Source organism: Prorops nasuta, unplaced genomic scaffold (assembly GCF_024137725.1).
Source record: "Prorops nasuta isolate Cenicafe-Biocafe unplaced genomic scaffold, Cenicafe_Pnas_1.2 PNAS00009, whole genome shotgun sequence".
In the NCBI taxonomy this organism is placed as follows: Eukaryota; Metazoa; Arthropoda; class Insecta; order Hymenoptera; family Bethylidae; genus Prorops; species Prorops nasuta.
The window spans coordinates 6,262,968-6,288,556 of record NW_027116806.1 but is presented as its reverse complement, the minus strand read 5'-3'; the positions used below and the strand labels follow the sequence as shown (position 1 = coordinate 6,288,556).

Sequence of the window (25,589 nt, the reverse complement as noted above, 5' to 3'; positions counted from 1 at the left end):
GCAAGCTGGGGAGGGGGGTAAACGGTCGCTAGGGACATAAGGGACCATACATATACTTACGAAGCATATACCCTAGCTCATAGGACGAGCACGGTTTACGCGTTTCGGAAACTGAAAAACAAGCGGAAGATTCAGGATCGGACGCTGGCCGTTAAGATAAGCGCGAGGCTCGATACTTGCGCGTGGCATCGCGACGCCGGATACCGGAAACACCTTAGCAACGGCGTCGCGGAGCCCGCAGTCATTAAGACGCCGAGATAGCGAAGCGCGTGTTGCGCTCCGAACGGATAATACGAGCGAGCGCGAGGGTCACGCGTAACACGCAATCAGATCATTGGTGCGATGTCTGCGCCGCGCCAATCCTTGTATAGCGCAGCTCTCACCTATAATTACACCCTGTATTATTACTATTACTATCGCACTCGTGATAACTGACATGGCGATAATGGCATGGATCATGTGATTCGGAAATGAACTTGGTCGATTCGATCTCCGATTGCCGCGCGAGCTTTGCCTTTTTATATTTTCATGCACCGCGTATCAACATTGATTTTAATTATCGTCTTCCATCGGAGAGAAACTACGACCAGCGAGTCCCTCGCTGATCACTGTACTCGCGTCAACTTGCACGGTTCCATAATCCCACACAATATTGCTCGATATAACACAAATATATTTGAATTTTTAATATTAATAAAAATGCAATTATCTCTAACAGCTGTTTGATACGTAAATTGCCCAAGTACATAGAGTTTTGTGTTTTTTTTTTTCTACTTTGCAGAAAGGTCGATACAGCAGGTACAGCGAATCTGTTTAGGTCGTTAAAGCATTGTTCCAAGGCTTTATGATGAGCGACAGGAGAGTGGTGCGTGTTACGCAGATGCCTAAACTCGACGGACGATGTAAACGTATTACACTAATAGTATATCCGCGCTATCGAGGCGAGAACGAGCAGTGCATCGCATTATGCGAGTTACCGCTATTTTCGCGCAGCCATGCCTTATTCTCGCGCTGTTTCGGTCTTGTTGTGCGTCGCCGACGATCCTTGGCGCGGTACCGCGCGAAAACTTCGCTAGTTACATCCGGTCCGTTTAACGGGATTATTACACGGAAGGGGAAAAAATCAGGCCACTCGCGCTTATATCGCGCGCGATTCCCTAGTCTCGGATAAACTACAAGTTTTTTCTATTCCTTAAAACGACCTCGGCAGTCTAGGGAAGCCTTTTATCACTCGTTTCATCAATTTTATTCAACCATACAGAATGAAATGTTTCACGAGATATTGTTGTCTGCGAGTAAAATTTCTTAGCCAATTAAACGTAGATTTTACGTCATTCCCAGTGATATAGCTGGTGGTCAGAGCCGACCGGAACCACGCTCCGGCTATTACTTATATTACTTCCTTATCAAGATCGGACACGTCGGGTCCTGTCAAATGTACGACCGATGATCATCATCGTTTCTTCATTGGCACTCGTGAGCGTTCAAGGTCGAGCGTCGGTATATATACGATACACGCGTGTGTGGGGTGCGCACTGCACGAGGTATATCGAAGCTCGAACGGTTTGCCAGCTGATGATGCCTCTCGCAATTTTTCCTTCACCCTTGCCAACTGGGTCTTAATTTCACCACGTTGCATATTGTTTGATTTTGCAAATGGTACAAGAGAAAAATGTGAAAATGTTCTTTTTCAAATAATTTATTTCTTTGCGAAATGGTTGGTTTGAAAAGAGAAGGTAATAATAGGTGTTATATTATAGACTGTATATAGATGAAGAGGGGCTCGCAGTGGCGAACGTGTGAACGTTGCGGTGTGCTGTTTAATAACCCGTGGACCTATTCGCGCGTGGATGAGCAGCGGCTCGATAGGCTAGGCTCCGCTAAGCTCTCTCAATGTGTTTTACGTGTGGAGCGGCTGCATGGAAAACGACGCCGGGCGCACTTTGCTACACGCAGGTTCGCGTGAAAATCGTCGAAAGCCCGGTCGGTTGAGCGCGCACTCCTACTCGTCACCTGCTGCCTGCTTCTTGCCTGCAGCTTGCTTTCGACGTGCCGGAGAACTAATGCGTAATATCCAGCATTCTCGCGCCGACTGCGTAACTTTGTCGATACTAATTGCGAAGAGTTACAATTAGAAAGTGCATTAATTGAAAAAACCTTTCGAAATCGTACGATGCCTGTCTTTCAATTTTTGACGGAATTATGACTTATTTTACCACCACTGTTGCATTACAATTCCATGGTATCCTCTATAGCTTTTTGTCAGGCGATATATATAGAAACGTTGTTGCGGAGTAGCGAGCATTGAAATTTGAGCTTTCCACTCGATATAAATCAGTAGGGTCGAGATTCGTTACTAATAATTAACTTGTTTAAACGAACGAAGGTGTATGTACAGTCTATAAACTATACTTATATGTATATATGTGTTGGAAAGAAAGAGTGACGGAAGGCGTGGGCGATGAGTGTAAGTATGATATAAGTGGGTCTATCCATCGAGGTATAGTCAATTTCCGTTCGATCATTCGTGATAATCGGGTTTCTCAAGATGATTGTACCGCAGGCTGCCTGAGGCGGATATACGTGCGTGTATATTTGTATAGAGAGACAGACATATAAGGAGGGGGAGGGGGGGGGGGGGGGGGGGGTGGAGGAACGAGAGCTACTTACGAACCGTACGCGTACGCAAGTATCCACTTAATGTTCGCTTCTAATGTTACGGCAACGCCAGCATCGAACGGCGTGCGCTTCTGCCGAGACCCTCCACTCATATATATATATATATATGTGTGTGTACAAATGTAGCTGTACAAGTTATACGTAACTATAGAGTACACACTATATTACATTATATCGGTATATCCTAGATACACTTGTGCCTACTCAGCCTCTACTCACAGGCCGATGCACAGATAACTTTCGAGCTAGACTATACAGCTATATAGTTACACAGCCGGTTACAGGGGATTGTAATCTGGCGCTAGAAGTTGGCTTTGCTCATTGTGCGCGCCCTTCGACTCTGTAGGTAATATAATTTGTAATAAGCCAGAGCGTGCATCTTAGAGGGCGAATAGTGAAAAAGGGTATAAATTAGCCTCGCGCTTCGATAGATTGTAAGGAGAATTACTCGGTGCACCCAATCCGGTGTATCGAGGTTTAAAGGTTAAAGAGGATGCTGCTAATTAATCGTCTGATTATCGTTTCCTCGTGCCGGATAGAACGCACGCTCCCGAGTGCAGCATCGAAATATTGCCTTTATCAGTGTATATCGACTATACGCGAGAAATCTTTAGTTGTGAACACACAGTGTGTGTGTGTGTGTGTGTGTGAGAGAGAGAGAGAGAGAGAGAGAAGGCGTCAAAAGATTGATCGATGGAGCACTACGTTGCTGCTAATTAATAGGGAGAAACTTTTCCGCTTGAATAGTTAACGCACAAAGGGGTGACGTAAGCCGCAATGATTATTGCATGCGAATGCATAGCCGAGTACTACGTCCCGGAATGAAAGACGTGATTTATCAGCAATTTATCTGTCGATCTGGGTCATTCGATATCGAATTCGCAAACGACGAGGCAGGTGCGAGCCGCAGGGAAGCGCGGAGGTGGCGCGCCGAGTCGAGTCGAGCCGCGCCGACCGGGCCATCGTAGTAAATTTTGCATCAAAGCAGCTATGGTGCAGCGATAAATTCTCGCGAGTTCACGTGATCCTGATTCGAAGGTAACGCCACCTGCCCTACGAAAAACTCGCGGCAATAATTTCCCGCTCAAGTTATAAATAAGCCTCGCTGTAAATTTTTTTCTTATCCGCGTGGCACCCTGCCTTCTCGTTAATTCCTTCGCTTTTTCCTAGTGATACAGCTAGACGATTATGATATACAATGGATTAATAATCGAACGATATAGTTGTGTGGATTAATAAGAAAAATGGCTGAAATTACAAATTGATATCGCTTTATTCTCAGCGAGCTTGTATATTCTCTTAAATGGAAGAAATATGATAGAAAACTATTAGAAATTTTAATTACACTTTCCTCTCGCATTAATATGAGATTCTATGATGTATGAAAATATTTCAAATGAGATGCTGATTCGGCAGCTGGTCGATTTATATATATATATATATATATAATAAACTATGTATATACGTATATAATATCAATGGGCAGTCCAGGGGTTTGTGACAGAGTTTGGAGCGGCGGCAGGTGCACGCGTGAGGAATACCTACCGATTAGAGCAAAGGTATAGCCCGGTCGTCCGTTCAGCCGTTGCCGCAGCCGGCCAACAGACATGCAGAGGTCGACTCTCGCATTTCGGAGCTTAGGTGTGTGCTCTAATAGGCGAGTGCCTAATGCGCGAAACTTCGTATCGCGTTATGCGATTGGCAAACAAGCCAATTCAGTTATAGAATTGAAGGAACTTTTCGCCAAACGATAAACCGATTTGGCGTCTCTGCGCTAGTTAGTAGGACATGGTATTGCCATATAGGACTCTCCGCTGTTACCCTGTTTCGGTGCAACGGTAATTAAGCCTGTTTTCGAGGATTAGTGCCACGTACATACGACGTATATAGTAACTAAATGTGGTCCACCTTTTTCTTTTGGCTCAACTCCATTATACACCGGCAAGCGCGGCGTATATACGTTGGGTACCCTCCTAATTTTTGTTAAAAGCCTTTGTCTACTCGCACAGTCTAATCCCTTTAATCGCGCGGCTCACCTCATCGCGAGAATGATCGAATATTTTTTGTCACCTGATTCGAAGGAACCGATAAGCCACAGGACGGTTCCGGACGATCGGTTTAAGGTAGATTTTTAATGCGTTTGCGCTTACGATCCCGGTTGTCAAGTGGTGACGCAACTCAAGAGCGAACGGGACCCCAATAGGTCGAGATGAGAGCCATTGTATGGCAATCTTATAATTTAGACAATCACCGATCAATTGAATGGGCCTTTACTACTGCTATACATGCAGCACCCGTACACCGGCGAGTGAATGATGAATGAATGAAGGGACAGACCGAATGAATGGACAGATAGTTGGCTCGGCTTAAACGTTCGTAAATAACCGGCCGCTTCATTCAATTACTTTCAATCGCTTCGAGCCAATAGATACAATTTAGAAAAAAAGGGAGGCCTCGCTCGGAGACTCGAGCTTTCCACCAGCACTGCCAGACTTGGAGAAGCTTTCCTTCTCCCTCCCTTTCGGTGCATATATATGCTCTCACCCGTTCGCCCCTTCGTCAGTTCCTCGGGACTCATCTATACTCATCGTCCCCTTATCCGCAGCACCATCGACTTTGATTGCGATACAGCCAATTCTTATTGGTCTTTACGGCCCACTCCGCGCGAGCTACATCCAGCCCCTTATTTGTCCGCCCCGCGTTGTTTGAGAACCACTGGTCTCCAGCTGATTGCTTCGATTAGTTCCGTCGTCCAATGCGCGATAACGTTAGTTATTGCGCTTTTATTTCATTCCACTCACTCTCTGCTTCAAACTCTCATCGCTAATAACCTAATTACTAATTACACCAATTACACTTCGAACGGTTTGACCACGTGATTTTCCATGGCTATATACCTGCTGCGTCACGTACTCTAATTAACAAACTCTTAATTCTGCCTTCCCTTTGCCAGTCGATGAAAAATTACAATTTCTCCGTATATCAATCGCGACACGCTGATCAAGATTATTTATTCGTCGATAATGTAACGAGAAAATGAGATGTTTGATATTTTCAGTCGCGCTCGGATACCGAAACATTTTGTCACGCTATCAAAGATGTTTCTGTCGGTGCTCCAAGGAATTCGATTATAAGACGCGCCTGTGTGTGTGTGGGTGTGCGAGAGCGCGTAATTGACGAACGAAGCAGCAGCAGCAGCGCGAGAGAGATGATTTGTTTCCGAATAATGTTGAGCTGTGAATATCGAGAGATGGATGGAAGTTGGAAATTATGCAAGAAGATTCCGATGAGATGTTATACTCGCTATATGGAAAGAAGCGAATGCTGCAAACGCTCCGTTGCTAATATGCTTCTAGCGTGCGGCAGCTATATACTGCTTATAGTATATATGCGCACAACCAGGTATACACAAACGTACAATATATGCTTCTCGATTACGAGTGATACGTAGCGTTGTTTTGCCAGTGATACACGTCGATGCTACTGTAATCGCAATGCTATGATTTACCTAATCACGTTCAATCATGAGCAACGTGCACGGCGTGATAGAACCAAAAAGAACAAAAAAACACCAAAAATTATACCATTTTACCTTAATTAAAAGAAGAAATATCACAGCTTTATTTTTCCTAGCCACGATATACATATAGACCGAGTTAATTGTGTAGAACAAGTTTGAGACGCCGCAAAGATTACATTAGTGGTGTTTGTCATTAACGCAGTGTACAGACACGGTCTATATATGCGTGCGAGAGTGTGCGTATAATTCGCTCGTCCTCCGTGGTTCGTTATCAACGAGCGAAGGAAATCTGGAAATGTGAAACCGAAAGGCACTCTCTGTGACACTGTGTCGTGTCGCCGTTAATGGACGCCGATTGGTACAGATGGCCTTAGCTTTCATATAGGCAGCGGCGACTCGCGCCACGTCACGTCCGGATGAATTTACATGCTTAAAGCGAGCCCAGTGGAGCCGAGCCGCACGGGGCCACGGGAGTCGGGAGCCGGGAGCCTGGCTGTCGATAGCGCGTTTCCTTTGGCAACGGCTCCATATGTTTCGCACTCGCACACCACCCTGTCTACCGACCGAGTACCGACGCGCGAATCCTCCAACTTCGGACTCGACGCGTTTCTCATCGAGCCTATATATATATATAATATACGATTAATCGGATCGATCGCCGAGTCTGACCTCGATCGCTCGTTACGGACAATTTATTTATTGACCGCTCCATTGGGTATTAGACTCAATATTCGTGAACGGTAACAGACTTATTTGCTGGATCCTCCATCGGGTATTTATCGAACTTGATATTCGCGATAAATGTACACTTGGCTCGATCCAATGGCTTGTATACTATACCCCATTGATGGCAATGCTCCGCATGATACGTATATATATATATATATATATATATATACGATTCACGTGTGCTCTATGAGTCGTAGCTTCTCGGATGGTCGGATATCGTTCCATCAATATATTCCATAAATTTCTATCTATATTGGTACGATAGCTATCATTGAGAGCATAATTAGTGCACTCTCTACCCCTTCGCTGTAAACGTGTATGTACATGAATAAAAATGCACATTTTCACTCGCTCATCACGCTCTTAAGAGACTCGTCGATCGCGTCGATTGACGCGCATCATTTAAAATAAAAGTACACTCCGAGCTGTCGTAAAAGAGTGCCATCAATATGCGCATAAAATGCAAATCGACAAATATCTTAAACTCTACCGGGATATCGTTCGCTGGAGGAATTTCGAAATTGGGTGAAAGTCGATCGTTGTATCGATTAAATGTTTCTCCAATATGAATGTGTATGTTTGCGGGGGAGGGGGGGGGCTGAGGTGAAGGATAAGAAATTTCTTGGGACATTTACTCGTATGTGAGAGTGAATGGAAGGGTGCATGTATGACAGCGTGTGGTACATACGGGCGGAAGTACGTATGATTTGTTAGAATCAATCGAAGCTGCAGCAGGAGGGGAGGTATAGAGCGTATAGTTTGTAAGTGACACCGATGAGCTTGAATTCCGTCGATCGTATTTCCTCGAACGATACTCCGCTACTATACTGCATGCAGAAGGACGTATTGAACTCGCGACAAAGGTCGATCCAGAGACGCTCCGATTGGAGCGGATTGGGCGGTGATCGTGCCAGCAGCTGTCTGCAGCCTGTGTTATCAGTTCGGAGAGGAAGGTTGGGCGTTTGTCCGCAACCAGCTTCCGTTTGCTTATCAAGTTCCCTTCCGTTTGTTTCGGGAATCCATCCCGTACTCCGCAATTGCGCGCAACAACAAATAACTTATTTCTGTCGCGCGACTCTTATTATTATAGGTCAACGCGTTATTATCAAACGCATTTATATTTCATCGCTTTTCGCACGAGATAGGGCGAGTAAATATATATATATATATATTTATATATATAAACAGAGAGAGAGAGAGAGGAGAGGAGCAATCTTTGCAGTTCGTTTGACCAAAATTTCTTTGTTTTCTCTAAAATCCGTCACGGAACAAAGAGCGTGGAGAATGGGTTGGAGGGAGTGTAGGGGGGGGGGATGATCGGCCCGTGGCATCGCGTGACAAAACGCGTATAGTCGAGCGATAGTTAGCCAGGTTTCGCCGTATACTCCCGTGAATATTCATCCGGCATGTTGCTGCTAATTGGCGATACGATGACTATTCATGATTTAACGATTTTCAATATCCATTAGCCGACATTTGAAGGAGACCGCTCGTTGCTGCCTTCTTAAGCCCCGTGCACTCACCACGTGGCCCATTCTTCATTCTTATTTATAGCCTAACGCCTACCGTATCAATCATCCTTTCTTGCATTTTTCACACCTTTCATCTTCCGCCTCCATAGTTTATTGCATCTTATTGGAAAATAGACTTTATTAAATTCTAATAATCCGCGCTATTCGTGATTGCTTCGCATATAGTCCCGACTAATCAGTCCGAACGAGCGTGAGTCTGCGACCATAATAATTGTCGAGCATAAATTCATATATAGCGCTCTTAATGCGGTGGTAGCATTATATAGTTGGTAAATAGCTGAGGGAGGGGGAAGGGGAGGGGGGGAAGTCGAGGGAGCGCAAGGACGTCCATCCCAGCGTTTCCGTCGTCTCCCGCAGCTATACGGTCGAGAACTAAGAATTGGACGGCAAATTTTGACGATCGTAAATTCCAAGCGTATATATATAAACAACTCTACGATAAATCAAGCATGTTCGTGTGTCCCTATAACGTACGTGCTCTCGGTCCACGATGAAACGTCAAATGATTCGAATGTTTTTTTTTATTTTAAACGACAACTCGATCGTATTATACAGTATTTATTTCCTTGGTCGCAATTACTGTATGATAATGATTTTATTTTTTCCTCGAGAGATCCTCCGGTCTCTTCGAATTGATCGCGTCCTTATCGCGTTTCTCAAGCGTACCCAACAGAGTCGAATGAGATCCATTTGCGACGAAGTTTATTTAGCTTCGCTTTACGGCTCACTCCGAATTCACTTAAGCTCGAACCGCAGCAAGAACCGTCGCGATGCGATGTCGTCCCGTACGATTCGGAATTTTGGAAGCGCTCCAAGCGACCTTTGAATAGTCTTCGAGTGCGGTGCAGGGGATGCAGGAAAGGGGACTGCGTGGCGGAGGAAGGCAAAACGCGGCAAAAACCTCCGGCAAAACGAGAGAAGAGACGCAGTGATGATCGATCATAGATATATAGTACTGGGTGCGTAAACAAACAAAAAATACGTTTACTATAAATTTCGTCCTACGACGGTCCAGATGTTACAATTTTATAAATAAAAAGAAAATTATTATGCTGAACCAAATACACATAAAGTATCCACTATATAGCTTTGAATTTTTTCTCGCAATATATTTCTTCGATATTCCTTACTTTTATTTATTTTTTATTTTTTTCTAAAGTATTAATTTTCTATAATTCCTTAAGGAATTTAATTGGGTGACGAACTAATATACATAGCATCTTTGGTGGTTCGGAGTATCCGACACACAGCGATCGAACTTGGCCCTGATCGTGCAATTGAATATTTGGAGGCTTGGTTCGTTCGGGTCGTGAAAGGTCCGGGTCTCCTCCTAAGTAGTGGCCGTTCCGCATAGGCATGGCTCGCGTGTCTGGCACGTTTGTCATGCGCACGCTACATGCATGTTTCGCATACACTTGCTCGCTTTCCCCTCATATCCTCTGATCTAGTCCCTACATACGCAATCTTATTTGCCAGCCGTGCTGCGTTATTCCTCCGGAAAAAGCATCCGAAATCATCTTAAACTTCGCCTTTTAACCTCGGAATCGACGCAATATGATTTATGCTGATAAATAATCAACGTACTCCGCTGGAGAAAATAGCAAAAAGCTGGACAGAGTTTCCTGTATCAGCGTGTCTTTATGAGTTACACGGGTCGATCGAGAAGCGACTGTGTATTTGTATGCGGTTATGTCAAGTCGTTAAGGTACATGCGATGCAAAGCGCCAGATCATAGGTCTCATGGATCGTGTTAAGGTAATTAAGAACTACTGTATGGATCTGTATAAAGCTCAAGTGCATAATATACGACTACACCACCACTACTATAATCCACATGTAACTTTCTCCTATAAATTTATTACAACAAATTCTAGCTGAGATGAAAAAATATCAATCCTTCTCATTCGTCTGCCACCAAGGTACAAATCAACCGTTTCGATAGATGTAATTCCAGATGCAGTGAACCGAGATGAGAATGCTAGTTACCGCTTTCACTAACAATTTGTATTACTAAATTATTGGGAAAGGACGTATTCCAGTCAGTCATCGTAGTTATATAGGAATAACTTGTTGTTTGCTTCAACTGTGAGCTTGTACGAGGCTCTATGATTGGAAAATAAAAGCCTAAAGAATTGGCATATATATGTGTGTACAACTAATAAGAGACCGAGGATAGGAACAATGATGGAGGAAAAATGAGAATCGGATCTATTTGATATAGTGGGATGTTGAGGTGCACGGGTCAGCGCTTAACACTGTCTCAGACAATATTTAGTGGGTGCTCGAGGCTCGGGAGTATCGCGCGATGCGTGTATTTTGATATTTTTAGAGTGTGGGTGAATCACTGTTTGGCCGCCGCGACCAAACTCACCGGCTCTGGCTCCGACAGCTAAAGCACCGATTTCAGAAATAACGGCCGCGAAAATTAATAACCCGCTGATCTGCTCCTGCAGCGAGAGCCAGTCGTTGAACGACGCTCGCGGTGCAAAGAGCGACAATAAAATTTCTATCGCGCTCAGCCATCTTCGACGATTAAATATCGAATTAATACGATAATGAAAGCGAGTGCGACGCCATCGGCGACGCCTCGAAATAAATAACGAGGCGAGCTTATCCTTGCACGTGCAGTTCGCTGCAACGCTTTATCGACCATATCGAGATTTTATTTATCGATCGTATTCGCACTCTTATTCGCCTTCTTGCAACCAGACTTTTTTGCCAATAGACGCACCTTCCACTCCACGCGGTACCTACGTATACAATGTTAAAAAGTGTTCGCCGCTTATGTCGCCAGTCGAGTGTATCATTTTTCTCAAGGGGAGAGAGAGTTAAGGACCAAGGTATACATATACATTTACGTATAGCGCGCACTAGGAACTCTAAAGCGGGGACACGCATAACGCACCTGCGTTCGTAGAGACGCAGTCAACTGGCGTCCCAGTATTCGCGCTCGCACATTGGCAGTTCTTAAAACGGTCTAGTCCGGAGGTCTGGTAGACCAGTCTTGGACTAGACGAACGAGACGGAGCATCCAAAATAAGCTTTCATATTCTATTTTCGGACCTACATACCTACACCACGATACTGTTTCCCTTGTCGACGCCTGGTTCTCTAATACCCTGTATCGATTCTCTCCCCCCCCCCCCCCCCCTCTCTTGTCCCGTAACACGTGTCTTTGATCAAACCGATTAAAGGAAATTTACGAAAATGCACTTGCACCGAATATTTCGATTTCTCCAGAAATGCTTCGAACAGTCATTTCCAGAGTTACGAGCCGAGCGAGTTGTTTAACTTTCTTGCATCTGGCTCGTGTAGCTCCTTTGTCTCTGTCATTCGTTGGATAGTGCGAGTACCATTATGGCCTATGCTATATACGAAAGTGCGAGAGAGAGTGAGAGAGAGAAATGGAAAAGAGAGAAGAGCGCTTTTGTGAGTCACGCGTTCGAAAGAGCGAGAGAGCGCGCGGTACCGCATCGTAGCCTCCTTGGCAAGTGTCGCCGTCTCTCGGGGATTTCGAGAACTACGTTGGGATTCCCCCGTCGAGGGGAGGATTGGACGAGAGACGCCGACGCCGACGCTGTTTATCCTCGGTGGGGACAGCAACCGAGCCGTCAGCCGAACCGAGCCGAACCGAGTCGGCTCACTGCTCGGCGGAGAGTCCAAGAGCGAAGTGGTGGAGGAGAGTGGAGAGTGGAGGACGTTGCTGCGCCGGGAGAGCGCGCGGCACACTGCAAAACTTTTGTCCATTCACGGCCTATGCACCTTCCTAATTGGGAGTACGCGTCGGAGTCTCGCTCCACGCGCATCGTGCTTCTTCTCGTCGAGATTTCGCCAAATCAAACACACATACACACGTAGCGTTTTACACGTTTGCTCTTCTTTTTCTACTCGGCGCATATTTTCCATTCTCTTTCTCTCTCTCTCTCTCTCTCTCTCTTGATTTTCCTCGAAAAAGTTCAATAGGATTCGGTGTGATTCAGAGTCGAGTTGTATTTTCTTCCCGATCAACAGCATTGTGCGTCAACGTTACCTTGAGGATCTCTAATACCCCACGCGACGTACGCGCTCCGCGTCGAACAACGATTCTTCCGACTAACGAGACCGGTGGTTCACTTTACTCCGAGTTACCAAGGGAGTACGTACGAGCCGAGCCAGCCAGAAAATTGCAGCGCGCAATCTTCTGCACGTCGCTGCCGAGCATCAAGGAGCATTGCACTTCTTTGCCAATATATAACGAATCGTACACACACACACACACACATATATATATATATATATATATTCATTTTCCGTCGGTCCTGCTAGCTCCTTTGCTTCCTTCGCGGACTCTATTTTCATGCAATAGAGAAAATAAGCGTGAAAGTCGATAAGCAATAATAAGGCTAGCTGGCACATAGCCGCTTTAATTAAAAAAGTACCGATAACGTATCATTTTAGTAATCCATTACTTCCAGCTTTTCAGATGGAAAAGATGTGTGTCGTGGTCTGTTATTTTTATCGGTTCTTTCTTAATTGCAGTTATTAGCAAATCCCTATTTACACGTATACTGTAGCATAATATACATATAATTATTTATAGCTGACAAGCCGAGGGCGAGGGTTAGTGCAAGCGAATGAACAAACGAGCGAGCGACTAGCTTAAATCAGCTACTCAGCGTTTTCACTTTTCTTCGGAATGTCTCGAAAGCACAAGATGTGAAACTTTTATCGATCCTTCTTACAACCGCCTGATATGCGTACAAGACTCGATGCAGTATACATAGACTAATAAATTAATGAAATCGAAAGTAATTATTGCATATACGGTATGTACAGTTATATAGCTCTTTTTCAGCCAATCATTGTTAAATATTAAGCAAGGTTTGTATTATTAACTGCGTGCGCTGAGATCGTCGACAAGTTAATCAGCACTTGATTATACGCTGAGAATTTTCGGCTTTTAAGGAGATTATGGACTGGCATTCCTATATCATTAGCCCGTAGCCTAATCAATAGACATAATTATGAAACTATGCGTCCATTAATAGTCTTGGGTCGCTCAGACCATAATCCAGTGATAAAGGACACTGGTGGTAGTAATATAATTTCCACGTAATATCAAAGATATTTTTTTATTGGAAAATCTATAAACTAGCTCAATATTGATAAACCAAACTTTTCACCTTGGCATTCGAAGCACGGATTTTTGCACGGTACGTCCACATGTATATTAAAGTAACGAAAGTGTTAAAAGGATCGGTAATAATAATATCAGAAGATATTCCTTTATTTTTATTACCACTGGCGAAGAACCGTGATTGTACAAGATTTCCAATTCTAAATTTCCATTTCTACGAGATAAGTGTGACGCATAAAGATAAGAGAGTTATTAAAAGTACGTATATGTGTCTGCGTACATGTGTACAGTATATTACATGTTAATCGATAAGGAGAGAGAGAGAGAGTAAGGAGAATTTTTCATCGTCTATTAAAATACTCAATATAATTGATTGATAGAACATTTAGCGGTTGTATTGTTCGCGAATGAGTTCGTGCGTTTTAACGATTCGTCTGTAAACGATAACGATTTGTTTTTCGACGCATCCTTATCGAACGCCTATCATTATCCTTTCGCTGATAATTTTTTTCTATCGCAGATAGACAGTCGAGAGATGCAACGAACTTATGCGTTTCCTGCGGTAGTCGTTAACGTAGAAAGTTTCATCCGGTGTTATCGGTTATCAGCACGCGACAATTCCTTTATGTGGGCCACTTTGCCACAAGTCGACCGAGTCATCCCCCAAATCGCCGCCAAACTGTCCTCCAAACACCCAAGTACCGCACCGGGGAAACTTCGAGTAGCCACCCTCACACCCTTAAACCCTTACACCCTTGCTCGCTCTTCGACCCCGGAATTGGCCAAGTGGCCGAGAATCTGACCAGCGACCTATTACCAACACTCGCTTCTCCAAACATTTTCCTCCCAACGTTTTCACTTTCAGCCTGTCATCATCCTCGTTAAAGCTGTTTATTAATATCGCATCTTCCCCGTATCAATGGTGTACGATTTACAAAAATATTCGCTAATGATCCCCTTCGATAGGAGAGACTGCTTAAAATTTATTAATAAAATTCTACCAAATATTTACTTTGTCAATACTGCGCGCGTTGAAAGACGAGTGCTACCGAAATATATTTCACTTGACAAATATCATCGCGAACAGAAACTACAGAGGAGCACAAGGAGGGAGGGAGGGAGAGAGAGAGAGAGGTATCCGCAAGATGGATTACGAACGAAGAGCACACCTGTCAATATTACTGGCAAGGCTCACAAAGTAACGAATCGCGTCGACGAATTTTTCTTCGCTTTCGATCCTCTTCCAACGCTGCGCGGCTCTCTCCCTGGCACACGGTTACACGCTTCGAAATCCCGCACGTTATTATTAACACCGCTACACATTCCACCTGTCAATTAGAGAACGACGCGTACCGGCTCTTTGGCGCAGTAGGTGACGTTGTCCAAAGTTTCACGACGATTTCATTCTGCGAAGAAGCGGGATAAAGGGAGGAGCGAGAGGTTCCGGAGGGATCGCGATAAGATTTTCTCGAATTTTAACGATGAAATTAGCTTCTTCGAGCGTTCTATTCGTAATTCTTAACGGTTGTGGGAAGAGGGGGGAGGGAGCGAAGGGTGGCCGAAGATGTTTCGTCGATATCGACTAGTTCATCCGCGTGTCTGCATTGTTACGAGAATACACGTATATACACCTATATACATGTACAGGTCTCTCTCGGATCCCTGGAAGAGCGCATATCGACTCTTTGGATCCGTCGCTCCATAACGGCGGACGTCCGATTGGAGCTTCAAGTAAGCACGTCGAGTCCTCGAGTGTCAAATTATACACACGTAACGCGGCGCATAGCGATCGCACGTCGAATTTTACTTTATCTCCGACTATCAATTACAGCGACGTACAGGATAACCTAAAACCTCATTAAGTCTGTACGCTCCTCAATGACACGACGAGATTTTCGTCGCAAAGCCTTTGCGGCTTAAACTCGATCTTATCCGTTTCCTACACGTACTCTTTTCCGTCACGCTCATTTATTAATTGCACGCGACATCTCACTCTCTTAAACTCGACACGCTTGGAAATCCAATAACTATATTCGAGCGAGCTTCGATATGAACGCGCAATAAGAAAATTTCTTCGCGGGAGCCACTTGGAAGGTCGAGTTTGACGGAAAAGTGGAGCAGCCGTATAAGAAAACCGGGATGGGACCCTCTCGGAGTGACGGATGTGCATTCACGTATATCATTAAGAGTCTTCGGAACGCACGCGATTGGGTTGATCGATGAGTCCATGCACGGGTGAGAGAGAGGGAGAATAAATGGGGGGGGGGGGGGGGGAAGAAAGAAGAAGAAGAAAAAAATGCGAAGCTTACCTGTTGCCAGAATTGGGCGAGCAGGTAGATGCGCTCTTTTTTGAAGAGCCAGTCCATGGACTGCATGGCCTGTATATCCAGCGAGTTGGCCTCCGCGGAGGCCTGCATGCTGGCCAGGGCCGCGGAATTGAGACTCGCGAGAAGAGGCTGCTGGAGCGCCTTGGTCACGGCGGAGCTGTTGCTACCGGCTACCAGATTGGCGTGGTACACGGTTGCAGCCGGCGCATCCTCCGAAGCCCCAGAGGTCAGTAATTGGGCTCCGATCGGCGCAGAAGGCCCCTGGAGCCCCAGTGACGAAGCCACTTTGGCGGCTTCGAGCTTCTCCGGCGGACCCAAAACTGCTCTCTCTCTCTCCTCTCCTCCTCTTTCCCTCTCACTCTCACACACACACGCGCGCACGCACTCCAAACTCGACTCTGTTTCTCTCAGTTTCTATGATTTTCATCCAACTGCAGTACTTCACTTTCTTTCACTCTTGCGCACTTTTTCAGCTGTATATATATATATATATCGACGAGGATCGCACGTCAGGGCGATGCGACGATACCGGTGCTCGCAGGACGCGCTGCGATCCTGGATCCTCTATTGTCACGTGGCGCGCGCAGCTCGCTCCTATCATCAACGTCGCTGTCGCTGCTGCTCTCGTTCCGTTTCTCTCCTCATCCGTCTCTCGCTCGGTGAATTGGTCGTCGGTGGCTCGGATCGTCGGTCATTGGAAATTCTCGTGTCGCGAGGCAGCAACGTGCGTGCCTTGCGCTACGAGAGAAGGGGGAGGGGTTGCGGGAGAGAGAGAGAGAGAAAGAGAGAGAGAGAGGGTGGGAGTGTATGATATAGGAGAGAGAGAGAGAGAGAGAGAGATGTGCCGGATGCGCTGGACTCCCGCGAGTCTCTCACGCTTCCCGGAAACGTGCTCTGCACCGCGACATCACCCACTCGCCGATCCGGTTCCTCCGAGATCGACGCCTTTTCCAAAGCTAGACTTTCTTCGCCGACCCCTGCCACTAACTCCACTCTTGATCCTCGTCGATTCGTTCTTCCGATCCTCGTAACGGTAGCGCGAACACCACCTGTCCCGCTTCCGCATCACACGTTAAATCCAGCCTTTTATTATCTCACTCCGGCTATCCGATATTTAGCCAGTTCTCACCACACCACATTCACTCGATTCTCTTGGACTTTTTTCGTTTCTATTTTCTTCTTTAATTTTTTCAATTTTTTTTTGCACAATCACGACAACTGTATCTCTGACCAGGACTAAGAGGCTCCTCCCCTATAGAAGGATATCACTTGGTAGCACGTTAGCACTAGAACGTTCACACTGCTTCTTCGACACTGGGTTTTGCTTTCCTTCCTTTTTCTTGAGATTTATTGAAGGTCGCCCATTGCTTTGGTATCTTCGCTCGTCGTGACGAACCGGATCGGTAATCCTTTGACCGATGACGTTTATCGATGCTGATCGGTGAGCAGGGTCCGGTGGTGCGATTGAGGATGATCGACGAGATGACACGTTGGAAGGAAGTTTCGTGTGTTGCGTGTGATTTGCAGCCGGTGCGCGGCAGCGAAGGTCGCTCGCTTTTTGGTCCGGACCTCGAGAAGAGAGCGAGACCCTTCCTAACAGGCTCCTAACCTGAAACTAAGAGCTACCGAACGAACGATACAATGCCTGTAGGAGGCGCTGTCCATCGAGTGGGGGGAAGGGGCGGTACGTGTCGGGGGCGGTGGGGGTAGGCCGGCCCCCGAATCGACCAATCACCCACCAACATTTATCCCCACTTTGAGCACGAGCCGCCCGATCCCGGTGAGGTAGCCTACGGTGGGGATAAGCCGCTACAGGAGCGGGAGCGCGCCGAAAGAAACGGAGGCTGGCTCCGCTAGGTGGTCCCTCGCAAGCAGATCTCATATTTTCCACTCCCCGACCGCCCTTTTCCAACCCCTGCCGAGAGCTCCGCGTCTTTCTCCTTTTTCTTTTCTCTCCTCTTCATCTTCTTCCTCCTCTTCAGCTTCTTATTCTACTTCTACATCCTCGATCCTCCCCCTACTTCTATAAACCCAACTGTCTACCCAAATCCAATCTCTCGATCTATCGATTGGTCCTCTGATGCAAAAGCTAAAAATATAATCTTTCAAATTGTCAAGGGGATAGTAAAAGGAGAAAGTATGCGCTACAGCTATGGGAAGATTGTTCAAAGTTAATCTGCGAAAGGACGATAGCGAAAGCGTTGCAATGAGAAAAACGACAACTGTAGCAAAACTCACGGGAAAGTTAAATAATTTTCGAGCATCAATCTGCAGATTAGCGCGCTCTCCCTTTCGCGATGATTCGAGCAGGAGTCAGAGTTAAGAACGGAGAAAAGTATCGGGTACCGCAGCGAAGCGCTCGAGAGTAGAGGCAGGAGTAAAGACGTGGCGCCCTCGGCTCGTAACAAGTGTATTCCCCTTTTGTTTTTTTTCACTCCTTTAATTAATACTTCTCTATCAACACAATTTGTGCTTGCGGGTTTGTACAGTTTAGCGCTTATGCCTGGCCGTACGCTACCTTGTACCACTCGATCGTAATATAATTAATAACTATCCCATAGAGCACCTAGTGGCTTAAAGACAACTTTTAGGTGTCTTTTAGTCAATTGGATGACTAAAAGATGTCTATAAGACAACGTTTAGTCAAGTGTACTGTATGGGTATGAAAATTAAAAAAAAGAAAAAAATAGTAAAATAATGCCAGATGTCTCTTTGAGCTTCTATGAACAATATTGAGAAAATCCGTAAAAAATATTGGAGATTTGCGGAATACATTGAATTCGCGTTTTGTTTCGAGCCCCGTGGGTACCTAATAGGGGCCGGACTGGATTGGATCAGGTAGGTTCGGGAGGGGGCTGGCCATCTAGTAGGTATAGCCCCGCGAGTCAGGCAGCCCGCCGCCCGCCGTTCGGCGCATTAGACGAGCGTGTCATAAATAAAAAAATAGGCTAAGAGTACACGCGTGCAGATAATAGTCGACTGAAAGGGTTAGTCAGATACGAGTTGCATTTTACCGAGCTAAGTACACCTCGCACTGTTAACTTAACCGACCAGTTAACGCGTATTTACCAACATCCCATATTCCTCTACACCTATATAGACCTCCCCTATTCCACGCCCCTCCCAGCGCTCCGTAATTTCCTCTTTTCCATCGTTGCTCAATCCGCAATAACAGAAACGATCGTTAATTACGAATTTTTCCTAAACCCGTTACAAGCTTGTTTATACTTCAAACAAACGACAAATCACGAAGCTTTCATAATAAATATTATACGTCAGCTTAAAGGGGCGTGATAATTTGTCGACAGCTCGTGGGTAACGAGTGTCTCTTCCTCCGATAATAGCTTTCTTTATCATAGAGCAAATAGTTAAAGCAGGATTACACAATTAGCGATTACCGAAATATACATTTTTCTTGTATCTTTCGTTTCCCCCCACTGGTCTACGCGAGTGTGACTCGTATACATAGAAAACAATATATTGTCAAGATGTAACGATGGGCCCACGATGACGAAGATCGCGATGATTCGTCGATAGTACCAGAGCTCCATGTTCGATCGACCGGATCCTATCTCTTCATCGATCGGCAGTACAGATAACGTATAGCGTATATACAGAATCGATTGGTCGATTGGAGAGAAAAAACGATGGAAACAAAATGTTGAAAGTAAGCTTAATTACATGGAAACATGCCATATCGGGGCAACTTTTATTCATCGGGACTCGATTTGACTTTAAAGTAGCCGAAACAAAGGTCGCTAATTTCGTTCTACCGCGTAAAAGAAGACGCAAAATCGAAAGTCCGATAAGCATGCAGGTAGCCAGTCGAGTTGATTATAATATCGTTGATAGGAATGACAGGCGATGGCGTTTGTGCGTGAACGTAACGGAGATATTTATCAATATTGCCAACTGGTCTTTCAGTCTTGTCGTGAAAAGTGGGACGTTCTCGTTGGCGTTTATACGCTCGCATTGTTTTATCGATAATGCATTGGAGGAGCGGTGCTTCGCTTGGTGCGGGCGAATTAAATAAAAACGAAGGAGGAAACGAAAGAATTTTTCGAGTGCGCTATGCACGTTTGATATAAGGTGGTTGTAATATTCAGCGGAGAACGGAGATAGCGTTTGTCGAGTGATACGAGCGAAAGGCGAGATGGCCTTAAATACTCGGGGATGGATATTTTTGGGCAACGACGTAATACGGGCTTGAAATTAGAGAGTAATAATTTATCGCGCGTTCATTGGTAGGTAATGGAAAGGGATTTAGATAGGCCTGAGACGAGAACGTTGCGGCTAATGTTAATTCGGGAATGAGAGGAGTCGGTGCACAATCTTTACGGCTAATAATAATCCCGATTGCGAGCATGCAGCATCTTAGTGGGCGTGAAGGAAAAAAGAGGATGTGCATAGATGAAGACACGCGTTTTAGGCACGGGGTAGGAGGGGAAAGGGGGAGGGGCGCGCACCGCCCTCTCGAACTTTGCAAAACCTTAGAAGCGCGATATTTATCGCATTCTGTTGGCCAACAACGAAAACGGCCAGCGGCTGTCGACTTGTCAGCTCCGTGCTTTACGATCACCCGGTATAACGCGAGGATTAGTTTGTCAACGCCACACCACTCGACCAGCCACGGTGTATGCTCCTCCTCTATACATGCATGTATATCCGCGCGTGTATATATATATATATATATATACACGAAACAAGCAATTCTTTCTTCAATCCTTCCCGATATACTCGCGTCAGAGAGAGAGAGAGAGAGAGAGAGAATTTCGCAGATCCACTTATACTTCCCAACACCTTGTGACATAATACAGATTTCTTCGAGCTGTTTATGCCATCGACCAACAAAGCGGCAGCTATTCGCGCGAAATCTAGCAATAATAAATAGATATATCGGAGATTAATGATTTCTGGCGCAAAGCAAATGTGTCGGAAATAATAACGGCGAGTGGTCGTAAATATTCGCGAGCTGGCGACTGTTAAAATAGACCGGTTCTCTTATTACTTATAAGGATAAAATTAATCGAGCGAGATGGAGGATGGATGAGGGAGAGAGTTTTGGTCTAGGAATAGATTGATGTTAATTGGAAAATGGAGATTTTCTTGGTTTACGAGGGAGCAGAATTTATGCTTATAGAAAGACGCGGGGAGAAGAGTGTGCATGGCTGTGTGCAGTAGTGGGTGCAGCGAGGGAGGCGAGGCAGCAGCGCGAAGGAGCGCGACTTACGCGTGTCGAGAGGCGAAGCTCGGCCATTGGCCAAAAGTGTATACGTAGACGTTGCACCCTCGGCTCTTGCACGCCGGCGTTCAGACGACTTTACTGCTTGTATAGTGGACGCGCGGGCTATGGCTAGTCCAAGCACTCGTAATAGCGCGACAACTTAATGCGTCTTCTGATATGCGACGCCCTAGCCGGATTTCGATGTACCGTGGAACGACTTACGCGCGACAAATCATTTCCAGTTTCGAGTGTGCGCTAGCTTCTAGCTACCACGCCGATATATAGCTGACTCGCTCTCTCGCTCGGCTACCGCGGAGCTAGAGTGCGAGCTTCCAGCGATTCTCTCCTTACCACGTAAAATTTCCTCGTAAATATGATATATCTCTCGTGTGACAGAGAGAATCGGTCATGGCTCAATTTGCACGAATCGTACTTCACACTGAAAATTCCGCAGAACGATCAATTCGATATTATTCGATGTGCGTATAACCGTGGACGTGGCTCAAAGTTTCTTTCATTCGTATATATATATATAGGTATACTTATATACAGAGGGGATCAAATAGCGCGTTATTCAAAGTATGCTATATACACGCGTAGTGGAGTATATAGTACACAAGAGCGGGGGAAATGATTGGGTGACCGAGCAATGGGAGGGACGCGTCTTGGAATTTCGCTGCTCTTAGCAGCGAGACTCGCTTCGTTCACCGGTCGCACGCTACTCAATATACTCTCGGGGGTCGCGATAACGTCCCCATCTCCCGCGACTCGACTCGCGATCCAACATCCTCCATTGCAGTCGACCGATTGTAACAATATCTTCGACGCGGGGGCAACGCTTCTCTCCTTCCTCTTCTTCTCTCTTTGCCTACGTCGCCACCCTCCCCCTCCCAACCTCCCACTGCCACCTAGTCGTCCCGGAGAACTCGACAAGTTCAAGAGCCGCGCTCAGGGCCGATCCGATCCAATCCAATACGTGAGCATCACTCCGCTGCTATAAGCGAATTCTTACCTCGGATAAGATAGCAACGGATCCGCCTAAAATTCCCAGCCGAGGTGAATTTCAACCAAGCCTTCAATTTCCAACCGCATTATCGTTATCGTTATATATTATTCATACTCTTATCGTTATGCCAAATCAGATTCAACTTAACGTCCCCCCTCCCCCCCCGGCCTCTTTACACACCGCGTAAAATCAAAAATATCGTTCGCACTTTTCTCCGAGTGTGTCACGAAATATTTCGCAAACCTGCACTATTGTTTTTATCATATTCTCAAATGGATCATTCTAATCTCTCGTTGCAACGAACGACTGCAGAGACACCGTTTTTCTCTTTTATTTTAGAATTTTCGAGCATCGGTAATTCAACAAAATTCCCGCACTTTTTCCCAGACAAATCTCCAATATTTTTGTTCGATCACAATTTTTCTTGGAATTTCGTTTCACTGCACCAATTTGCCATACCTTCCGCGTGTGGTATGTACGGAGGATACGTTGAGGAAGTGCCAAGACGAGTAGCGTGAAAACTGGCGCATTTTTGTAATTTCGAGAGAGACGACACAGCGTGTGAAAGAGTTTGTCCGTGTTGCTCGAGTTCGCACTGGGGCATAGTCCGGCGATCTTGGCTCAGTCAGCGAAGTGCTATCGTGGAGTTTCGAGTTCCGCGCGACACGGAGCCGGGACGCTCTTGGCATGAGGCGAGTTGTTTGACCGTTCGAGATAAGTTCACGCGACACATCCCGATCGAGATTACGATTACGTCGATGAAAACAGATACTACACCGCCGCCCTTGGACCCGTCTCTCGGCAAACTTCACAAAAACTCACACGTGGACGGCAAGCTACCGTCTGCAAACCGCTTCAAAGGCAACAAAAAAATGCGAAAACTTCAAACAAAAGACGCCTGAGCGAAGCCCGCGGCAGCGATTGTTCGCGTGATCTATTAATAGTCGCAGCTATACTCTAGCGACAAAAACACGGCGAGCTTCCTTTTTGTATTTCGCCAGGCTGAAACAGTCTGTAGCAGATTATGCCAAGAATCCTGAACGTATTAAGCGACATTGAAACAAGATTAAGTTACTCGCGATGAAAGATCGCGTACACGATCCAAGCTGGCGACTCGCGAACAACGGATAAATCTTCTTTGATGAATTTCTGGCAAACGTCGAGCACGAGAATTAAATTCATGTCGGTGCTACTCGTCGAGGATCATCTCAAGGTCATTGGGTCGCGCGAGGGACATCTGGCACGGTGGAGAGAGATAATCGAGATAATCTCGTTGTTGACAATCACCTTCGGATATAGAGTTATAGCAAGAGGGAGAGAGAGAGAGAGGTAGCGATATCGCGAAAGAGCGAGCGTCGCGACAGCTCTCGAGGATGCCGCAGAGACGTCGAAGAAGTCGTGGTTGGGGGAGAGCGATCAGCGGGGGTCCGTGGGGGTGAAGGCAGAGACGGTCCAGGCTTCGCACACATGTGTGTGCGTGCACGCGTGTCACGGTAGGCGGGACCGCTGACCGTAACGCGTGCTGGACTCTGCCGTTTCTCCTCACTCTCGCTCCATATTAACACACACACATACACACACTGGTATAGGCAGAGCACGCTGAAAACGGTCAAGCCGACAATCTAGCACGACTCGTCTCGACTCTCACTGTCGCGCCAATGATCCTCCTGGGCCTGTGTTCCGCCCGAGACTAACTCGAACCGAGCGTTCCTGAATCCTGCAGCCCCCTCGCGCAGTCATCCCTCCAGCCACGCACTTTCCCACCCCGGCTAAACTATTGTCCAACGCACCTTCCTTCCGACCCACCGAAACTGCCTCCACTCTCTCCAGCGAAACTCAGCGAGAACTTTGTCCAACTGCACGACAACCTTTGCCACTTTCCTCGGTCAGCATCGATCCTCGGCAATTCCGGACGCGAGACGATTCACGCCGGTACAGGACGCTTGGAATTTTGACAATATTTTATCGTGCTCGTGGAAGGACGGCGCGGCGCAGGCCGTACGGTGGCGACGCTCCCTGGCGGAAGCCGCAAACTCCAGCAGCGCCGGAACGCGAGGGTGCTCATCCCCCACTACGAGCTCAACAGTTTTACCCCTTCCTACTCCACCCACGAGAAAGCACACGGGCCACTATATCAGCTATCGGAAGTATCGGTGACTTCAACGGCCTGATCGGAAAGAAGGGTTCTTTTATATGGTCACCTATTATATATATATATATATAGTTTATAGCGTATATCCCTCTACCCCTTTTACCAATCTACTTTTTTAGTCAGCTAAGCTAGTGACCAATAGCCAAGGATCACTTTCAAATCGAACTCAATGAGATGGATATATACACTGTATATAATTCTTTGTTCGAGTCCAATACATAGGGCGAGACTCCCTCGCACGAGCGATCGATGGATGTTGAACTTATACCGAGGAGTCAAAGTCAGAGAGGATTCTTAATTATTTCCTGTTTCGCGTGGAAAACAATAGAGTGCAATTACGGTTTTGGTGTAGGAGCCGCGAACGAGCAATTGGGATTTGAGTGCAAACGACGTATTCAAGCGAACGGGAAAATAGGCTGGATCGAAAAGGGTGGGGGTAGGGTGGGTACTTATGGACTTCCGAAGGCTTTCTTTCCGATCATATCGGGAGTCAAAGCTCGACGACAGGGTGGGAATAGGGAGTAGAAGAGAGAAGCAAAGGAAAGGGGTATCTCCTATTCCGTATAAGGAGAGGAGAAGAGCATGCGCCGAGTAAAGTGAACTTGGGCGCAGGTTCTAACCCCTTCCGCGCGGCCCCTTCCATCGGCATCACCACTACCACTACGAGTACTACCACTAGCGATGTCGCCCCCTGCGCTCCCCTCTACCCTAGTCCAACCTAGTCACACGACTCGACATTTTTCCACCCTTATCTTCACTAGTTTTTCGCTCTCTGGCCAAAGCCTGTTTAGCCACTTTCCTAGCTCTTCCACTACGAGAATACTGGATTCAAAATTACCCTGCGCTTCTTTATGACGATCAAATATTAGCCTAGGAGGACAAATTTGCATAAGAGTGATAAATAAATTTTCGATTCGCCATTAGCTCCGCTCTGTCCGGTCCAATACCCTCCCTCCCCATCAGATTCCAATCTCTCCTTCAACGATTTAATACTTCTCCAGTATATTGATCGTCTTCATTTCGCTCTGGCGTTATGATCTGCTTTATAATCGTTGCATAGTTTAAGTATATCCGGCTTATTATGAGACCGCAGTGTGTACGCGTGTGTCCGTGTGTGTGTGCGTGTGTGTAAGTGTGTGCCTTTGTGTGTCTGCAGCTCGATCGAAACTCAGGCTTTAAGAAAATGCCTCTCTTTCAAGTTTCATTCGCCTTTCGCAACTTTCCCTCCCAATATTATTATTAAATGCAATTACAGGGAAAAAGCTGATTTACTTTTAGGCTAATCCCCGCTAATTCGCCGTGTC

The 25,589-nt window shown here is 46.1% G+C and overlaps 1 protein-coding gene across 5 annotated transcripts in view; it reads right to left on the bottom strand.

Moving 5' to 3' along the window:
* cut (homeobox protein, cut) overlaps nucleotides 1-23,785 on the bottom strand; it is a 111,291-nt gene extending 87,506 nt beyond the window's left edge. For 4 of the 5 annotated variants that reach the window (XM_066731671.1, XM_066731674.1, XM_066731675.1 and 1 more), the window contains exons 1-2: nucleotides 23,421-23,785; nucleotides 15,886-17,525 (exon numbers count right to left, since the gene is read on the bottom strand). In XM_066731671.1, the coding sequence (XP_066587768.1) occupies nucleotides 15,886-15,993 (108 nt within the window). In that variant the 5' untranslated portion in view covers nucleotides 15,994-17,525; nucleotides 23,421-23,785. The remainder of the gene's footprint in view (nucleotides 1-15,885; nucleotides 17,526-23,420) is intronic. The other variant, XM_066731672.1, reaches the window with a different exon arrangement.
* Nucleotides 23,786-25,589: the final 1,804 nt, after the last annotated feature.